Consider the following 21093-nt stretch of genomic DNA (forward strand, 5'->3'; position numbering starts at 1 on the left):
CTCCTAGCCTAGGGTTCTTGCAAGCTGGAGGGTATGCGTAGCGACGCCATGGACGTGGACAGGGAGAAGGAATAATGATTTGACCGAGCTGCATAGCCTAGGTACATTCAGGGACTAATATCAGAACCGATGAACAATTGCAAGGATATATAATATAATAAATAGTCATATAACATGTAAGAACAATGGATGTTTAGATAATAAGAGCATGCAAGAAAAACTACTTATACTCGTACTGTTTAGAGCATCTCCAACAATCACGTAAAATTTTCACGTTCAATAAAAGTTTGGCGCGCCATTGTAGCACTTTTATTGTACGCGGACTAACGTTGCTTTACCAGATGCCCAAAAACGCGCGCCCGAAAAGCACGCAATGCAAATTGTGAAGCGCGCGCAAGCCGACGCCTCAAATATAGTGCGCGCGATAGCGTTTTTCAGCGTGTAGCCAAAACTTTTCAGCGCGCATACAATTTTACAGCTTTCGTTGGAGCTGCCCGACGCCCAAAAAACGAATAATTTAACACGTGGAGAACTTTTTGAACGGCTGTTGGAGACGCTGTTAGAAAATGTCTCACAACAGTAACCACTTTTAACGAAGCCCGTCATTAGGTTTATAAGATCGCGAGGTTAAAAAAGGTGACAATTATTTAGAACGTGAAACGGATACGTTGATGATATGTTTACAAGATCATTTCATGGAGCGCCAGGGAATCTGTGAGGAAAATAAAAGCCTAACCGGATCAAACCATTCTAGTAATTCAGGCCACCAAAAGATCCAACGCGTATGCGTGATGCCATCTAGATGAAACAAGAGAACTATGTACGGGAGAGAAGGAGCACAACACAGACCTTGCGGACCAGGATGGGAGGCGGCGGTGGTGCATTGTTGCCGGCGTCTTAGACGTCCGTCGTTGTGGCGCTGTGGCTAGACCGGCTTCACCATAAACCGTCCGGCCGCTTCGCCGGGAAGGGGGAACGGCTTATCCCCTCGCTCACACTCGTTATTACTTTCTCCGTCCCAAAATTCTTGTCTTAGGTTTGTCTAGAAATAAATGTATCTAAATGCTACAACATGACTAGATACATTTATATCTAGACAAATCTAAGACAAGAATTTTAAGATGGAGGGAGTAGTTATTAATTAGGCTTTTCATTGTCGGTTGAATTGGGTTTGCATGGGTCTAACTACTGATTGATTGTTCTAAAACAAAAGAAAACTACTAATGTTTCTTAAAAAATGAATTGCCAGTTTTTGCCTTTTCTGGCGACACAGGAAAAGCCCAGCCGCCGTCGTAGGATGCCCCTCCCTCCGCCCCCTCACGCCGTGCCGCCGCCGGAGGGCCGGCCGGTGAAGCCGTGCCGTGCCCCTGGATGGCGGCGGCCGGGGGGGGGGGGGATTCGTACCCCTCGCGCACCCCCCCCCCCCACCCCTGAGATCCACCAACCGCCGTCCACGAGAAGCTCCTCATCAGCTCGTCTCTAATGTTTCTAAAAAAATTGTGAGTTTCCTTTTTCTAGTGGGAACTTTGAGAGTTTTATTCAAGGATTGTGATAATGTCCAAACGTTTGGTTTATAGGTAGGGGTGGGCAAAAAACCGAGAACCGAAGACCGGAGCCGAAAAATTCAAAACCGAAGCCGAAAAAACCAAGGACCGAAGCTTCGGTCACTTGATCAGTGAGCGAACGTCAAAAACCGAAATTGATTTGGTGATTTCGGTCAGTGGCTTAGGTGCACCGAATTAACCGAATATTATATTAATACACCAACAAAACTACCCCAAATTTGGAAAAGCTAAGCCCAATAGTCCGTCCACAGAAAAGATAGGCTACACTGCACACAGCTTTTCCATCCATTTTCTCTACCCACGCACGCAGCCCATGCGCAGCCACACAACTTTACCTTTCTGAACCTGTCATTATGTCAAAGCCTTCCAAATGCGACTGGCTGCCATCAAAAACTTCTGACGTCTCCCTTCAACAATGCTGATCTTATGAGTCTTGTCACCTAAGGAAGAAATGGATAGCGAGCCGACGCTGGAGAAACCCGCCAGAGGAGACGTTGTGGTCTTCACCGATCACCCCCCCCCCCCACCCCACCACCACTTGGTCGCCCACTCTATAGAAGTGCGAGTGACTCCGCATGTGCCGGGCGGGCATGCTGCCAAACTATAGGTGAAGATTTGCCCGGCATGTAAACAAAATACGAGGCCCAAAGAGTACGTTTATGTCTCGCACCAGCGACGAACTCCCCACTTTTTTTTTAGCTTGAAATATGGGGATTTATTCAGCAAAAGCCCCGACAAAATCTGCCTGGAGGCAAGTTACAAGGAAGCTAGGTTGCAAAGGCATCCAACATTTCAACATTTCGCATAGAAGTGGGCAGGCGTGTTAGCTGCACGATTATAATGCTGAATACAAAAAGAAGAAAAGAAAGCTACGTTCTCCCCTATTTTATCCAAGATAGACGCCACAACTGAACGAGAATTGTCGCGCAAATGCCATAGCTGGACCAGTTCCAAGCTATCTGTCTCCAATATCACTTTCGAAAAACCTTGCAACCGAGCAAAACGGATACCTTCCCGCAATGCCAAGGTTTCAGCAACCAACGGATCAGTCACTCCGCCGAAAGGTTTGCACCAGGCGGCGATAAAGCCCTGCTTAGAGCGAGCAACCCCTCCATCGCCACCTCTGCTATGCTGAGACGCCACACTACCATCAGTATTAATCTTGATAGTATCTTGATCTGGTGGCCTCCATCCATGCCCAGGTAAGGTGATCGCCTGGTTACGAGGGATGTCCAACATCGCTAGGGCATCTCTGGTCAAGATCATCGACTGGCTAGGGCTAACAGGACCCCTGTCGTGAGTGATGTTGTTGTGCGAGGTCCATATAGACCACATGATCGACACCAGTTTCGCCCTATCCGACTCCGAATACCGCGGATCACATAGAATATCAGTCTTCCATGTTTGAGGATTCACATGAGGTCGATAGACGTCTAACCAATCTGGAGCTATGTCCCAAAACTTCCTTGCATGGGAACAATCCAGTAAAGCATGCCTGAGAGTCTCATCTGGATTAAGGCAAAGCTTACATGCACTATCATTAGATATATGTCGGTGCTTGAGGACAGATTCAACAGGAAGAATACCTTGCAAAACCCGCCACCAAAACACCCTCACCTTCGGAAGAACCTTGAGCTTCCATAATCTGGCCCACATCTGCTGTTCTAACAATGGAGTATATGTTACCGTCCCCTCTTCTCGAGCTCGAAGCTCAACTTGGGTCATCAGAGAGCGGTAAGTTGTTTTAACAGAGTATATACCAGATTTTTCGGGAGCCCAGGCCAACACATCCTCCCCTCCCTCCGATCTGAGGGGAATATTCAGAAATGCATCCGCTTCGGCAGTAGGAAAAACCTGCCGAACAAGGTCAATATTCCATGTGCCTGTGTAGTTATCAATCAACTCTGAAACCTGCTGGAACTGAGGATTGTCCGAATGAGCAGGTCTCATCGCTGGCAGGGAAGGGATCCAACAATCATCCCAAATAGAAATTGTAGATCCCGCCCCAACTCTTTTGATCAATCCTAATTGCAGCACTTGTCTTCCTTCGATAATAGCACGCCAAGTAGTTGAGGAACTTTTTGGCACCGTAGCATGCATCAAATCACACCTCGGGAAGTATCTTCCCTTCAGAACGTGAGCACACAACGAGGTAGGGTTTGTCATCAGTCTCCAACCATGCTTCCCCAAAAGCGCCAAGTTGAAGCTCTCCAGATCACGAAAGCCCATGCCCCCTCTTTGCTTTGGTTCAGACATTGCACCCATGACAGCTAGTGCAGAGACCGCCGATCCACCGATGAACTCCACCAATACTTCGCCATAAGCGAAACAAGACCTTTGCAAACCTTCTTGGTCAGCTTAAACCAAGACATGCTATATGTTGGGATAGCTTGGGCAACCGTTTTTAGTCTCACCTCACGGCCTGCACAAGAAAGCATCCGTTCAACACCGCCTTGCAACTTCGTTCGAATTCACTCGCGGATATGATCAAACGTTCCACTGGTGATTCGACCAACCGCCGTTGGAAGGCCCAGATACCTTTCGCTAAAGGCTTCCACCCCAATATTGAGACAAAGTTTAACCTGTTGGCGAATCGTATCAAGAGTATTAGGGCTGAAATAAATAGAACTCTTATCCTTGTTCACGGTCTGGCCAGAACACTTTTCATAGATCCCCAAAATCTCATTCAACCGGCAGCCACTGGATACCGAGGCCTGCATAAAAATGAGACTATCATCCGCAAACAAGAGGTGATTAATCCAGGCTGACCGATAGCTAACCCTGATTCCATGATCCACTTGTGCCCCTCCATAAAATTTCAGTAGAGAGGTGAAGCCTTTTGCACAAAGGAGAAAAAGATATGGCGACACGGGGTCACCCTGTCGTAGCCCACATGTAGGGGTGAAGAAAGGGAGAAGTTCCCCATTGACCCTTACTGAGAAGCGCACCAACGAGACACACTTCAGGATCAACTTGACGAACTCCATATTGAACCCAGACGTAGCATAATCGCCTCAAGATAGTGCCACTCCACCCGATCGTACGCCTTCATCATGTCCAACTTGACAGCACAAACCACATTTTCCCCTCTCTTTCGTCGCCGCATCGCATGCACACTCTCATATGCAATCAACACATTATCCGTAATAAGCCGGCCAGGGACGAAAGCACTTTGCTCCTCCCCTATAACTTCATCCAAGCACACCCGCAACCGGTTAGCAATAGCCTTAGACCCAATCTTATAAAGAACTGGGCATAGAGATATAGGACGAAACTGAGTAATCCGCTGGGGGAAAGGTACTTTTGGGATCAGCGTGATTGAAGTATTATTCAGACCTTCAGGGAGATCTCCCCCATTCAGAAAATCCAACAGAGCTGGCACAATTTCGATCTTTAGTAGTTGCCAATGCCTTTGGAAGAACCCCGCTGTGAAACCATCAACCCCAGGGGCTTTGGAAGGCGCCATTTGTAAAAGAGCAAACGTAATCTCCTCTTCTGTATAGGGCTTTGCCAGCGCCTCATTCATGTCCCCTGTAACTTTGACAGGAACCGAATCCAGCAACTCATCCATCGGGTAGTATCCTCGCGATGTATATAGTTGCCGATAAAACGAGGAGATCTCCTCCTGAATCTCATCTGGTTGTGAGCATCTAGTTCCATCCGCTCTCAACAAGCTTTCTATTCTGTTAATTCTGCGCCTCTGGGATGCTTGGGCTTGGAAGTAACCCGTGTTCCTATCACCATCGCGCAACCACAGCACCCGGGACCTCTCACGCATCCAGATTTCCTCCCGTTTCAGCGCCGTTTTGAGCTGGGCAGATAGATCCTTCTCCTCCGCTGACGGGCCCCTCCCCATAGAACGTAAACAGAGACGACGGTTCAACCGATCCCGTAGTTTCCTTATCTTCCTCGAGAGACAACCAAACTCCTTGGCTCCCCATGATGAAAGATCCTTTTGGAGAGCTGACAAGGCTTCAGTAACATTTTGCAGCCTTTGCCCTCCCTGCCCGCATCTCCATTTATCAAGAACTAGCTGATCATAGTCCGAATGAGTCTGCCAAACATCCTCGTAACGAAATGTTCGAGCTCTCCCCGCTCCCTGATCAACAATTTCTCTCATCTTAACCATCACAAAGCAGTGATCTGATTCCACAGCCCCAATATGTTTGACAGAGACAGAAGTAAAAAGGTTTAACAGAGCTAAATTGCCGAAACCACGATCCAACCTTGCCTTTACATTTGCTTCACCTGCTTGAGCGTTATCCCATGTATATGCCGTCTCGGACCATCCCAAAATCTTGAAGTCCACATTCATCCAAAACCTCACGAAAAGCCCGCATCTGTCGATCAGAGCGCTGCGATCGCGAAAAATGCTCTGAAGCATACATTGTTTCATTGAAATCGCCGATGCACAACCAAATCTCATGCTGGACTGCATGCAAGGTTCTCAACAAATTCCACGTGATATACCTATCCTCCACACGGGGAGCACCATAAATACCAGTGAGACGCCAGCCTCTGCTAACATCACTCTTTTGCCGCACCCTCACATCAATGTGGCCGGCACTATATGTCATTAGATCGACGTCGAAGTCTGCCTTCTAGAACAGACCAATCACTCCACTAAGACCCGAACTGCTGACAGCAAACAACCTGCAAAACCCAGTTGGTTCTGCAATCGCTCCACTCTTGGCGCTGCGATTTTCGTCTCCATCACGAACAGGAGACCAGGCGCTTCCTGCTTCACAACATTGCGAAGCTCACGAACTGCCCCAGGGTTCCCAAGCCCTCGACAGTTCCAACTTAAGCAACTCATTGGGCCGGGCAGGGCTGACCAGCAGCCGCTGCCGAAGATTCCGAAGACGGAGGCGTAGGCCTCTTCTTCTTTGTGTCTCTTTCCAAATTCTCCATAGCTCCCCCTTCTTCCTCCACATCAGCAGGTTGCTCTTGGGGTAGCTCGTCTGTCCCACAAACCATAGCATCTCCATGCTCAGTAAGAGCAAGCAAGGGTTTTACCACCGGTTTATAGATGTGTGTAGCTTGGGGAACTCCCTTACGCTTCTGTTGAGCTGGTGCTTTCACCGGGGAAGAAACCTCCACCCCTTCCTTCTGCTTGGTACTCGACGCCCTTGACTCTCTGGTACTATTTTGATTACTAGGTTTCGGCTGATGTTCACCAGAGCTCGTCCTCCTACGATCCCCCGCTGCCCGCAGACTTGGTTTGAACGGCAAATCGCCATTCTCATCCCTGGTCCCAGGAGAGGGGCAAAAAGGATCGGCATGACCCAATCTACCACACGAAAAGCAAAAGTGCGGGATATGTTCATACTCAATATCATACTTGTCCGTACTTTTCCTCTTGGCTGATTCGATCAAAATCCATCTTCATAGCGGTTTCCGTAAATCAATTGACACACGAGCACGTAGGAAGCCCCCTACTGGATCGATCTGCACCACCGTAGCCGTCTTATCAATTTGTCGCGCGATCGCCAGTCCCCATTTATTGTTGCGAAGATTATAGGGTAGATTGACAACCCTCACCCATACCGGCAAAGTCTCAAAAACCAACTCCGATGGCTGCATATGCTCTTCGAGATTCTGCAATATCACCGCATGGTTGTTAATGTGCCACGGAGAGCCGTCCCACACTCGATCACGATCTCTGTTAGACTCAAATTCTGCTGCGAAAGTATTTTCTCCCAGAGATCGGAAGAGCAGTCCTCTAGGGTTTCCCCAAGCCGGGCGGAGGGCACTCTGGATCGTTTGAATATGAAGGAGATTGCGACACAGAACCCTCCCCGCGAGTAACCACTTCGACTGTGATCCCTCCTCAGAGTCGTCAATGACTAGCGGCGTTGCCTCCTCCTCCGAGATATCCAGCTTTCCCAGTGCCTCCTCCATCGTCGCCCTAGCCGAGCGCAGGGAAAGATCACCACTCCTTTGCCGATCCTTATGCGCGGACGATGAAGCCATCTCCGGTTGCTTTCCAAGCCGATCACCCCGCCGATGGGATCGACGGGCGCCGTCAGGTCCACCTAACCCTAATCGCCCAGAGAGGGTTTAGGGTTTAGAGGAAAACTCACAGAGGGAGTATGATACGTGACCAGCGACGAGCTCCCCACTGCGTGCGCTTCATTCCCAGTCTGAAATGCTTCAATACTCGTACCTACCATGTACTAGTAGTCACCCCTCAAAAAAAAAAACTAGTAGTCACTGTATTCCAATTGATGAATATAAACTACTTACTGAAGAAAAAAAAACCCTTACTTGGTTGACAGCTAATGCGTTCACAAGGAAAGCGTGTCTCTTATTACAAGCCAACAAAAGAAAAAGATTCAAGACAAAAAAATGAAGTCTGTTTGCTAATGCCCTGCCTATTACAAGAATAAACAAAATAAATTCAATAGCTTGCCATTGCCACTGCCTAGCATCGACGCATAAATAAGAAAAGAAAAACATCTAGAGCAGGGACGTAAATACATATAGTGGTGTGCGCCGCCACAATCACCGTCCATCAGAGTAAAACATGCTCGGGTACACCCAGATGGCCATTGCTGTGGGCACAAATCTCTTACGCAAGTTGAAGTGGGAATGGCCGGTCCCTAGATCAAGATCCACATGACCCCGCAGCCCGTGCACGCTCCAAGGATCGGAGTGATGGGCGTAGTACAAGCTGTTGCACGTCCCTCTCCACCGCTCGGGGCGCACACAAGCAAACGGAGGGCTCCGCTCGTCTCCACCCACGAAGATCGCCCAGTTGTCCAACGTCTTCACCTTCACCCACGTCGCAGGCTCAGTCGACATGTCGAGGCGGTGGCACACAGGCTCTTCGGGCGATAGCTGCACGAAGTGGTCGACCATGAGGAGATCGTTGCCGCAGACCACAAGCCATGGCCGCACATAAGATTCTAGCTCTATCTCGCTGCACCACTCGGTAGATATCTCCTGTAGGCCTAACCGAGGGGCCAACCGCAGAGTATAGATCCTCGTGTCGTAATCCATGGCAATGAACTGGCCGTTCAACTGCACGATCTGATATATCCATCCATGAGGAAGCTGGAGTTCTTGCCAAGAGTCACTTCCAACGGGCCAATCAAACAGGGAGGATTGAGTGCTTACAAGGAGATGTGAGTTGGGAGATGTAAGCGGAGCTGTGAGAGTGCCACCATAGTAGCCATCGCTAAAAGGAAGACGTGGAGGAGAAACCACGGCCCCTGTAAACACATCGATAACCATACAATCTCCACGGTAGCAGCAGATGAGATGGCCATGTGATGAACCAGCAAAGTGCGTGTTCTCAAAAATTTCTTGAGGAAAATGGCAGCTAAGGGCTCTATTATTGTTAGCCATATCAATTACCTTACGTGTGCGTAGCATGTAACGAGAATTCTCCGGAACAGAAGAACGTTTTTCAGAAAAAATGCAAGGAAGAGAAGAATCCTGGTTAGGGCCACCAGGTCGGATGAGAAGAGGTGGGATTAATGTGCACAAGTTAGATGCAGATCGGTAGGAAGAAAATGCTGCACGCCAAGAGTGGCATGTCGCAGCAAAGGCAAGCAAGTCAATGGAGGATCCCAACAGAGCAACAATGGAGTGAAGCGGGCCATCCGGAAGATCGGCCCAACCTTGTAATCGAGGCACAACAGGGGTAACTGAAGTTGAAACTAGTGACAATCTGCTGGGGCTCTGCATGATGGAACTTTATCTGCATCGCATTTCAAATTCAGGGAATAATATCAGAACCGATGAACAATTTCAAGGATATAATATAATAAAGAGACATATAGCATGCAAGAACAATTTCAGGGGCCTAAAATACGTCTATGCATGAATAAACCATCGTGTATGCGACCCAAAGATCCAACCATTCTAGTAATTCAGGCCACCCAAAGATCCAACGCGTATGCGTACGTGATCCCATATCGATGAAACAAGAGAAGTTTCTACGGGAGAGAAGGAGCACAACACAGACCTTGCGGATCAGGATGAGAGGCGGTGGTGTCGCCGGCGTCTTGGATCTCCGGCGTTGTGGCGAAGAAACCGCCCGGCCGCTTCGTCGGGAAGGGGGGACGGCTTATCCTCTCGCTCTACAGGCTCGTTACTTATTAATAAGGCTTTCTGTTGTGGGCTGACTTGGGTTTGCATGGGCCTTTTTTTTAGCTTACCAGGCTTGACGCCTGGTAGGGTTTGCATGGGCCTATCCGAAAAAGAAAAAAAAACTGACTGATTGTTAAGAAAAAAAAGAATAAAGAAAAGAAACTACTAATTTTTCTAAAAAAACTAATTGCCATTTTTTCTTTTTCTAGTGGGGAATTTTGAGAGTTTTATTCAAACACAAGTACTTGTGGTACATTCAGCTATGTAACTCTTTGCATGTCTAACACTCTTGAAAATCAGGAGGGGAGTGGTTAGTTAGAAAGAAAGAATCCTAGTCAGTGTGTAACCTTAATACCTTATATAACTCTTTGTATATCTAGCATTTTTGAAGGCTAGCGATCAGGAAGGGAGTTCAGAGTTCAGCCATGTCTCACAGCCGTTGTGTTATGTTGCCTCCTTCCGTGCATCCTCAAGAAGGTGAAGCAGCAAGAGAAATCGGCCAAGGTGGAGGTCTCGTTGGCGGCGTTCGGGCTCCTGGCGGAGTGCTACAAAGAAGGCGAGGCGGAGGCGCCGTTCTTCAGTGGCGGCTCCCTCGGGCTGCTTGACATCGCCTCGTTGTGGTTTCGCTAAATCGCCGGTCATTCCGTCGCTGCTGCTGTGCCCGCCTTCTGATTTACTTGGTGTTTTCATGACTTGCTGTGCTTTGAACTGTTGTTACTTGCCCACTTGATCGTTAGTGTCTTTGAAAGGAGTTGCTATATATCTTGGGAATAAATAAGCTGCATATCTACTAGCATGCACGTACTCCCTCGGTTTCTTGTTACTTTGCATATTAGGTTTGCCTATTTATAATATTCAGAATTTTATGTAGAGGAATGAGATGTGGATGTGGGAGGTTGGATTGTTTTAATGATTTGGAGTAATAAAGCTTAGATGGGCACTTGGATAATGCCAATTACGAATTCTAGACATGAAGGTCCATATCCAAACTGGGTGTATGGGAAATAGTTGTGATGGAGACACGTGTCAGGAAGGAAAGCAAGAAGGTAGTGGTGATGGAGACAAATGTAAATTTTAATGGACCATAGGGGAAGGCAGCTTCCAAAGAAAAACATGTACCGTGCATTTTTGGGCTGGTTTGATAATGATAAAGAAATCCTTTTCGCTCCGGATCATTTGCAATATAGGATGGCTTTGAAATACATTTTTTTTTGAAACACGGCAAAAGATTTGTCATTTTCATTAATTAAGGAGAAGTTTTAGACAAGAGCTGCAAAGCGGCAAAAATAAAAGTTTACTGTGGCGACATAAGTGCACTTAGATGTTTAGCTCCCGTCAACACCCAGAGGCGGGCCTCCTCTTTGATCTTAGCGACAGTAATGGTGGTCGGCGAAGCCGTGTTGCGAAAGACTCTTGTGTTTCTCTCCTTCCAAATTTCCCTCATGACCAGCATCAGAACCGATACTAAAGCTTTCTTGAGATGTCCTCCCGTGTTGATCGTCTTCATCCACCAATCTTGGACCGTGTCTTCGCGTCGCCAAGTCAGAGGTGAGTGGACGTGAATGCCGAGCCAGGCGACAACCTCGTTCCAGACGCGGACAACGAATCTACACTAGAAGAGAAGATGGGTGGCAGATTCTTGGACTTGATTGCAAAGGGGGCATTGACGGTAGTTTGGCCATCCATGACGTTGCAACCGATCCGTTGTCCACATATGGTTTTGGATGATAAGCCAAGTGAATACCTTGCATTTTGGGGGAGCCCAGTTCTCCAGACTATGGCGGAAGTTGGGTTGCGAACTTGTCCCTTGAACTGGGCCATGTACACCGTAGTCGCCGAGTAGTATTCACCACTCGAGCTGAATTACCATTACATAGTGTCCTTCCTATCAAGATTGAGAGTTACACCCTCAATCATCTCCCAAAGGACCACTAACTCCTCGAGATGCGCCAAAGTCAGTCCCTATGTTATGTCGATTTGATGGAGTCCAGAAGTTGTTGTCAAGGGCCTTGCATACCAAACATGCCTTTTTCTTGGATATTTTGAAGATCTTTGGCGCATGTAATCGACGGAAGCCCTGCTTGTCCGATATATGTATATAGAAAGCAGCGCTGTTGCAACAAAATGGATCTTGCAACTCGGCTATGATGGCACACTGGTCTAATCATAAATATTTACTAATATCGTCTCTGTGTTGTATCTGCCTTAAGCCCCCATGTTCATGCACGCTAAAACCTACTTACGATACGAAATGTTTAAGAGAGAGTAAATCTTTTTGAAATGGAAAAAATACCCTGGTCTTTGCATCAAAGTGATGCATACAGCCGTTTTACTACATTATTTCAAAGAATCCAACAAAATAAATACATGGATTTATCCAAAGCCACTTTTCTATTAACTACTACTGCTACATATACAATCTTGATGACGTCTCATAACCGCAACATCCATTCCGGTGGTCTCATCAAGCCACCCGATGGCAGTGGAGAGCACCAATGGGTCAAGCTGGACCCTCTGCATGCACCGCATACGTACGCTCTAGAAACAACGGTCGCCATCTTCAGCAGTGATCAGTGCATTCAGTTTGCCATGCCATACAAGCGTCGTCACCATGACGTCAAACAGAGCCACTATCCTTCACACGTCCATCCATACGCATCCATACGATCCTTGGCCTTGATGGTGGAAAAGGCCTACTTAGGCCGCTTACCATCTCTAGAGTAACCTTCGTGTGGCCTGTTTTGATTGTGGCACAAACAATATGATGCGGAAGCCCTACTTATTCCATATAATACATTCATGTATGCCAAAAGTGCCGACGAATCATGCTACGTGCGGAAGCAATCATGGCGGTATTTGCTTCTTTCCCTATGCCTCCTAGTCGTACCAGTTTTCTACGGAGTAGTATTGTGTTATTTTTGGCTTCAGCACATCTCTCTGTATTTTTCTGTATTGAAACAGGATTATCATATGAAATGTTCAAGATAGAGTGATGCGGAAGGTGTAAACTGTGTATGGATGAGACATGATGGGCTTTATGGACGTTGAGATGGAGTGACATATATAGGAGCGAGAGTGCTATCTAAACAACTGAAGGTAGGTGGAAAAATTAATAAGATATGCCAAGTAGAGGCGGCGGTGTGGCTATGTACGAAATGCGATCTTACCATTCTAGTATTTCAGTTTTGGTAAGACTGACTTATTAGGTCTCGGTTGGCCCTTGGACCACCGCCTTGTTTTGACGTTCCTCGTGCCGTGAATCGGATTGTCGACCACGCTTCTTCGACAACCGTGGATTTGGACTCCGGGTTTGGCCGGCTCCTTCGGAGCTGTAACCGATTCCTCCACGGCCGGCTCCTCCGCAGCCGGCCCATCTGCAGCCGGCCCCTCCGCAACCAGCCCCTCTGCAGCCGGCCCGTCTGGAGACGACCCCTCTACAGCCGGCTCCTCTGCTGACGGTTCTTCTGCAGCCGGCCCCTCTACAGACGACCCCTCTGTAGCCGGCCACTCAACAGGAAAGAGTCGACCCCGCTGCAGCCTGCCCCTCGGTAGCCGGCCCCTCTGCAGCCGGCACCTGACGCGGGCTAGGGCTGGTGTCCACCGGCCGAGCTTGCGGTACTCCAGCGACGAGTATCTTCTTGTAGCATCCACCTCCGAGCCGTCACCACTTCCCATTTCCGTGCGGGCAGCCCTCCGTGATCCTCACTGGCTTGCCACGATGCAGGAAGAGTTTGACGCCCTTCAACAGAACCGCACCTGGACTTTGGTTCCGCGGCCTCCTCGCGCCAACTTCATCACTGGCAAGTGGATCTTTCGCCATAAGACCCGCTCAGATGGCACTCTTGAGTGCTACAAGGCTCGCTGGGTGGTGTGCGGTTTCCATCAGTGAGCTGGTGTTGACTTCACCGTGACATTTCCATCGGTTGTCAAACCAGGGACGATCCGCACCGTTCTCCAGTTAGCGGTCTCTCGTGGCTGGCCCGTTCATCAGATGGATGTCTCCAACGCCTTCCTTCATGGTCACCTTGTTGAGTAGGTTTACTGTGAACAACCAACTAGTTTCATCGATACCGCTCATCTCAGTCATGTGTGCTTGCTGTCCCGGTCTCTCTACAGCCTTAAGCAAGCTCCACGCGCTTGGTACCAGCGTAAGTAGGTCTTAGCGCGCATGAACATGGGGGCTTAAGGCAGATACAACACGGAGACCATATTAGTAAATATTTATGATTAGACCAGTGTGCCATCATAGCTCACTCTTATGAAAATTGATCTTCAAGCCTGACAATTGTTCGAAGAGGCAGAGTATACGCTTCATATTCCTGGCTTTTGCTACATCATGTTCCATAAACAAGATAGTATCATCAGCATATTGCTGGATAGACACGCCACCATCCACAAGATGCGGCACCAGTCCACCTACCTGGGCTCCTAGTTTAGCCCTCCCTATTAGAATTGCCAACATTTATGCAACTATGTTAAATAGGATGGGTGACATTGGATCTCCCTGCCTAAGACCTTTGAAAGTTTGGAAGAAATGGCCGATGTCACGAATGATTCAACATGATTCCTCCAAATTTCGTCGAACCACTTCATACGTAGTGCCTGTTGTAGGAATGGCCATTTGACCTTATCATATGCCTTCTCGAAATCCACCTTGAAGATAACCCCATCTAATTTCTTCGAGTGAATTTCATGCAGCGTTTCATGCAGGACCACCACACCCGCTAGTATGTTCCGGCCTGGCATGAAAGCCGTCTGACTAGGTTGCACTACCTCATGTGCAATCTTAGTCAACCTATTCGTTCCTACCTTTGTAAAGATTTTGAAGCTCACATTCAGAAGACAAATAGGTCTAAATTGTTCTGTACGCACTGCACCCTCCTTCTTTGGCAACAATGTCACTGTTCCGAAATTCAGGTGAAATAAATGTAAGTTTCCGTCAAAAAGATCTTGGAACTTAGGCAACAAGTCACCTTTGATAATGTGCCAACACTTCTTGTAAAACTCAACCGGAAATCCATCTGGACCTGGTGCCTTATTGTTTTTCATTCGTGATATGGGTTCAAACACCTCCCATAAAAGACGCGGTTAATAAATCATTCTCGTCCGTCCCGAGCTGAGTTATGTCACCGGCCATTTGTTCATTCATGGATACAAAATTGTCTTCAGGAGCCCCGACGAGTTTTTTTGTAGTACTCAGAGATATAAAATTTCAGATTTTCATGGCGAACAATTATACCCTCATCTTGCTCAAGCTGATGTATTTTTTTCTTTCTATGTTTTCCATTGGCTATCAAATGAAAGTACTGTGTAACCAAAACGAGCCAGGTAGAGGTGGCATACTGGTATTTGTTTCTTTCCCTATTCCTCGTAATCATACATACTTACTAATATAGTCTTGATGTTGCATCTCCCTTAAGCCTCATCTCCCTTAAGCCTCATGCTCATTGTCTCTGCATCACAACGATGCATACCATCGTTTTATTACATTATTTCACAGAATCCAAAAAAATATATCTAAATCAATCAGAAGTCACCTTCCTAGCAACTATTGTCGCTACACTTATATGATGTGTCCTGACCACATGTGAACACACAACATCTAATCCAGTTGCATCACCGAGCCACCCTATGGCAGGCCAAGAGCACCAACTGGTCAAGCTAGACCTTCTGAGTGCGCCTCATGCACACGCTCTAGGATCGACTGAGGTCGCCATCTATCGCCGTCCCACCTTCAACAGTGATAAGTGCATTCACCTCGTCTCGCCGTACTACCATCGACATCACCATGATGTCACACAGAGCCACCATCCTGCACACATTCATCCGTACGCGCCTGTCATCGAGACTCCGCTGCGCCATGCTGCCGACACCCGTCGTCGACCTTGCGGTCGATCTAACACCGCTCCTTCTCTTGTCCCCTCAAACCATCACCTGCATCAAATGGGGCATCTAGGAGGAAGAACGACACCGAAGGAGGCGTCATTGTCCGATCTGGTAGACCCAGATCTAGAGTTTCCCTTGAAACATTCCGAACATGGTGATGCAACTTGCCACATCAATGCCTCAACAGGGGAACGATGTCGGAGACGCCGTCATTGTCCGTCATGACCAAAGTCGATGCGATTTTTATTGAAAGTAGCGCCACCTCGACCTCGTTGCTGACTGGACCCACACGCACCCTCGTCATGCAGTAACACTGCATCGACGAAAAGCTGGTAGAGGACCTCTAACCACACAACCTCGGCCACATCACGCGCCGCCGATTGGCCAAAGCCAAACCATGACGGATCTGGCCGGGACGCCAGATAAACGGCCACCGCCACCGCCCATCGCCAGGCAAAGGAGCCCACCGAAGCACCTCGCTGTCCATGAGTCGTCGGCTGCCGCCGCATAGCCAGGACACCGCTGTGCTTACCACGCAAACAGATCCCACATGAGACGCCCCATCGGCCTCATGCGAGATCTGCATAACTCTCATGCCCTAGCCCCTTTGGCGCCAGGCGCCACCATCATCGTAGCCAGCAGCGGAGGCTGGGATCTTCCTCGCGGCAAGATTGAGGGCGTGAAGGATTTGGTCCGCGTCCCGTTACCGTGTGGTGGCAGTACGAGGGGGTCAGGAGTCGGGCGGCTGTGGCTGTTGCCCTATGGAATCACCTATCTCACGTACAATTAGACAGAGTAATGTGGAAGTGTAAAGCATAAATCAATGTGAGATTCGAATACAGAAACTTGAGCGCACACCGGCCAGAAGACCAGTGAGGCCAAGTGATTGCGTTAGCAGAATTCCAAGAGCGAAGGGAAGAACTCAGCAAGTCGCTGCCATTCCGCCAATTCTTGAGGAGAAAGCACACGACGGAGACCCACGAGTTCAAGTTATTACGAGAGTGGTCCGAGTTAGAAATTTTATGATTAGAACAGTAAGAGAACAAAACCGGAAAATAAGAGCATACAGGTGAGTCACCACAGCACCAACCCAGAGAGAAACGGAATGACTCCGCATTCCCCACCACAAATCTATGTTGATTGCGAAAATCATCTCCAATTAAATTTAACCAGGTCACGCCAAAACTGGGAGCCACCATAGGCAGAAGCAAACAAAGGACATCAGCCAAGGAAATATTTGGCATTGAGAATATCAAGCTAGTGGCACCCAGGCTCAGTTTCTTCACACTCAAAATATTCTAATTAAAATTTCTCGATAATATTAACAGCTTACAAACTTTGCCTGTTGCGTTCATAGGAACTTTTTTCGAACCGGGCTCTTTCTCCGCTTTTCATTACTTTCATAACGGAAATACAATATTTTGAAACCAGAACCAGAAAGAGAGGGAAAGGGAAAAAAGCGAGTTCGTAACAATATCAGGAAACCCACCGTTTATGCCTGTCATCAGGAACATAAACTGTGGGACGAAAACCTGATATCATCCGATACTACGCAAAGACCAAAAGTTACACTACCATGAACCAGCACCGCTACCAGGGTTTCCAACAACCATAACCAGACCAGGCTCACAAAAGAGCACAAGATAAAACGAAAGAGTCACAGACTGACAGAGTTTAATCATCATCACGAACCAAGCTTTTTGCACTGTAACCAGCAAGATCCGTCGCCAAGGAATCGTCATCTTCTCCTGCACCTACCACTCCTCCCAGGCTTCTTCCTCCTCTACCTGTTCGGTCGATTCTGGCCTTGGTGGTCCACATAGCAACAACATCTGGGATGCGCTCTCTTTCAGCAATTGACCTCCCTTCTTGACAGTCTCCGCCATCACCGGTTTTTACATACCTGCCCAGTATTCGACGAACGCACATGTTGTGAAAACAATTTCAAAAGGAGTGTTAATCCATTTCTTTTCAAAAGTAGCCCGATTCCGAGCCAACCATACAGACCAGCAAACTGCAGCTAAGCCAACAATATAAATTTTACATAAGCCCGACAAAAAAGCATACAGCCAAGAATAAACCTGCCAAATCATTTTCGGAATATAACTGGTACCAAAAACAACACCAACAGTTCTCCAAACAACCTTGGCCACCGAGCACCCAAAAAACAAATGCTGCGCCGATTCAGGTTCATCACAAAAAGAACATTTAGGGTCCCCTGCCACTGGCCTTTCTTCATATTATCTCTTGTAAGAATGGAGTTTTGAAATAACTGTTGAAATTAGTGATGGGCCTTAGGCCCATAAGAGAATTTCAGAAAAATCTCCAAGGGCCCATGTAGGTGGTGGCATGACAAGGTGGTGGGAAGTTTAGTCCCACCCCGCTAGTGGAGGAGAAGTTGGACCCCTTTATAAGGGTCTCTCTTCCACATGCTATTGGAGAGTGAGAAGAGAAGGTGCCCTCGCGCACTCCTCCTCCGCCGTCCGCCTCGTCGAGCCGCGCCGCGGGTTGCGGGAATGAGCCGAGCCGAACTCATACCTACGCGCTTATTTTTGTCGGTCAGGAACGGAGAATACGTAACGGACACGACACGATCCGAGAAGTCGGATCGTGGGCTGTTACCGACTCAGACGTGGGTTTGGCCCACGTCTCTCCGCCCAGCCGCTTTTATAAGCAGGCTAACGCCTACCCTAGCCGTCACGAGAATCAGATCACATCTGCCTCACGCGTTCGTTCCCTTTGCTGCTGCTGCCGCCGGCGACTCTGTCCCGTTTACCGCGTACAAGGTCGACGGGAGAGCAGACCTCCGAAACCCTGCCTCTCCGGTTCCTGTACAGGAGAGGGGCGATTAGGTTTTTGGGGAGCGATCACGCGACTGCTCGCCTCCGTCCGTCTGCTTCGTCTACATCCGCGTCGTCCTCGTCATCACCATGTCTTCACCATCCGAGGCCAATCGTCTCGCCCTTGAAGCTGAGAAGAAGAGGGCAGAGGATGCTGCTGCTGCTACGGCCACGTCCAACGCCAACGCTGCTGCTACGGCTAACTGGCCTATTGAAGGGTATGAGTCGTTTATCCTCATGTTTGTATTTATCCTAGCAGTACTACTTGCATGCACAGATGTATCAACTATATGCGTAGTATGTGCTAGGTTAGTTCAAGATCAGTACATCATCAGTCTAGTCAATGCCATGCTAGTTATTATCTCGTGGATTAATATACTCGAAAAATTGCCTATTTACTTAACAATCCAAAAACCTAATTTTTGTAGGAATTTTTCGAGTAATGGTTTTGCTGCTGCACTGAAACCGGATAAGTTTACCGGTACTTATTTCAAACGTTGGCAAACGAGAACCAGCTTATTACTCACGGCGATGAACGTGTTCTGGGTAGCCGGTGTCACTCCAACGGGAACGATCACTCCTGAACAGGAGAAGATGTTCGCGGAGGCCACTGTCCTATTCCGTGGAGCAGTCATAAGCGTGATTGGAGATAAGCTGGTTGATGCATACTTACATATGCATGTTGCCAAAGACTTGTGAGAGGCGCTCGAATCTAAATTCGGGGCCACCGATGCTGGGAGTGAGATGTATGTTATGGAGCAGTTCCACGATTACAAGATGGTTGACAACCGTTCTGTATTGGAATAGGCTCATGAGATAATATGCATAGCTAAAGAACTTGAGGTTCTTAAGTGCAATTTGCCGGGCAAGTTTGTCGCTGGCTGTATAATTGCTAAGCTCCCTAGTTCCTGGAGGAACTTTGCTACTACTCTGAAACATCAGAGGCGTGAGTTCTCAGTAGAGGACATCATCGACCATCTGAGTGTTGAGCAGAACTCGAGAGCAAAGGACTGCAATGGAAAAGCGGTGGAAAGCTCTTCTGCTGCCAATATGGTACATCCGAGGAACTTCAATTCTCACAAGCCCAAGGGAAAGAATTCTGTCCAACAGAATACCGACTTCAAGAAGAAGGGAAAGAAGCCCTTCAAGAAGAATAAGAAGGGAGATGGCTGCTATACTTGTGGTTCAGAGGAACATTGGGCGAACAAATGCCCAAACAAGTACAAGAAGCCGGCGCAGGACTCCAAGTCTGCCAATATGATCGTGGGCAACAATGAAAGTGGTGCATCTGGGTACGGCAATTTACTTACTGTATTTACAGTTTGTCATTCCACCGATTGGTAGGTGGACACGGGTGCAAATATTCATGTGTGTGCTGACATATCATTGTTCTCTTCTTATCAGGCCACCGGTCGCGGGTCCGTATTGATGGGGAATGGCGCGAGTGCTTCTGTTCTTGGTGTTGGCACGATCGATCTGAAGTTTACTTCGGGAAGGATCGTGCAACTGAAGAACGTGCAGCATGTCCCTGCCATCAAGAAGAACCTCGTTAGTGGTTCCCTTCTGTGTAGAGAAGGGTTTAAGTTGGTATTCGAGTCTAATAAAGTAGTAGTTACGAAATATGGACTTTTTGTTGGAAAAGGTTATGAGTGCGGAGGTCTGTTCCGCCTTTCCCTCGCAGATTTTTGTAATAAAGTCGTGAACAATATTTATTCGAGTGTTAATGAATCTGAAGTTTGGCATTCACGTCTTTGTCACATAAGTTTCGGTGTTATGTCGCGGCTAGCAAAACTGAATTTAATCCTGACTTTCACTTTAGCCAAAGGTTCTAAGTGTCATTCGTGTGTGCAAGCAAAGCAACCTCGCAAGCCTCACAAGGCTGCAGAGGAGAGACACTTGACACCATTAGAACTCATACATTCTGATCTTTGTGAGATGAATGGTGTGTTGACTAAAGGTGGAAAGAAATATTTCATGACATTGATAGATGATTCCACTAGATATTGCTATGTGTATCTGTTAAATACTAAAGATGAGGCTCTACACAACTTTAAAATCTATAAGACAGAAGTTGAGAATGAACTTGACAAGAAAATTAAACGAGTCCGGTCTGACCGTGGTGGAGAGTACTTCTCAAACGAGTTTGATTCCTTTTGTACGGAACACGACATTATTCATGAGAGGACGCCTCCCTATTCACCCCAGTCAAACGGGGTAGCCGAGCGGAAAAACCGTACTCTAACTGATTTGGTTAACGCCATGTTAGATACATCGGGTTTATCCAAGGCATGGTGGGGGGAGGCTATATTGACTGCGTGTCATGTCCTGAATAAGGTTCCTACAAAAGATAATGAAGTCACTCCTTATGAGGAGTGGTCGAAGAGAAGGACGACGCTCTCGTTCTTACGCACTTGGGGATGCTTGGCGAAAGTCAATGTACCGATCCCCAAGAAGCGTAAGCTTGGACCAAAGACTGTGGACTGCGTTAATTTGGGATACGCTAAGAATAGCGTAGGCTATAGATTTCTAGTAGCGAAATCTGAGGTACCTGATGTGAAGGTCGGTACAATAATGGAGTCGAGGGATGCTACATTCTTTGAGGATATATTTCCCATGAGAGATATGCAAAGCACTTCTAGACAGGAATCTGAGATAACTCCTGAGCCTGCCATTCCTATGGAATATTATGAACAAACACATGATGA

The 21093-nt window shown here is 47.8% G+C and overlaps 1 protein-coding gene across 1 annotated transcript; it reads right to left on the reverse strand.

Annotated features, from left to right (window-relative positions):
* Window positions 1–8069: 8069 nt before the first annotated feature.
* Window positions 8070–9257, reverse strand: LOC123407984. The gene has a single exon (XM_045101227.1). The coding sequence runs from the start codon at window positions 9255–9257 to the stop codon at window positions 8070–8072; it is 1188 nt and encodes a 395-aa protein (XP_044957162.1).
* Between the last annotated feature and the right edge of the window lie 11836 nt (window positions 9258–21093).

Source organism: Hordeum vulgare, chromosome 7H, assembly GCF_904849725.1.
Source record: "Hordeum vulgare subsp. vulgare chromosome 7H, MorexV3_pseudomolecules_assembly, whole genome shotgun sequence".
NCBI classification, from domain to species: Eukaryota; Viridiplantae; Streptophyta; class Magnoliopsida; order Poales; family Poaceae; genus Hordeum; species Hordeum vulgare.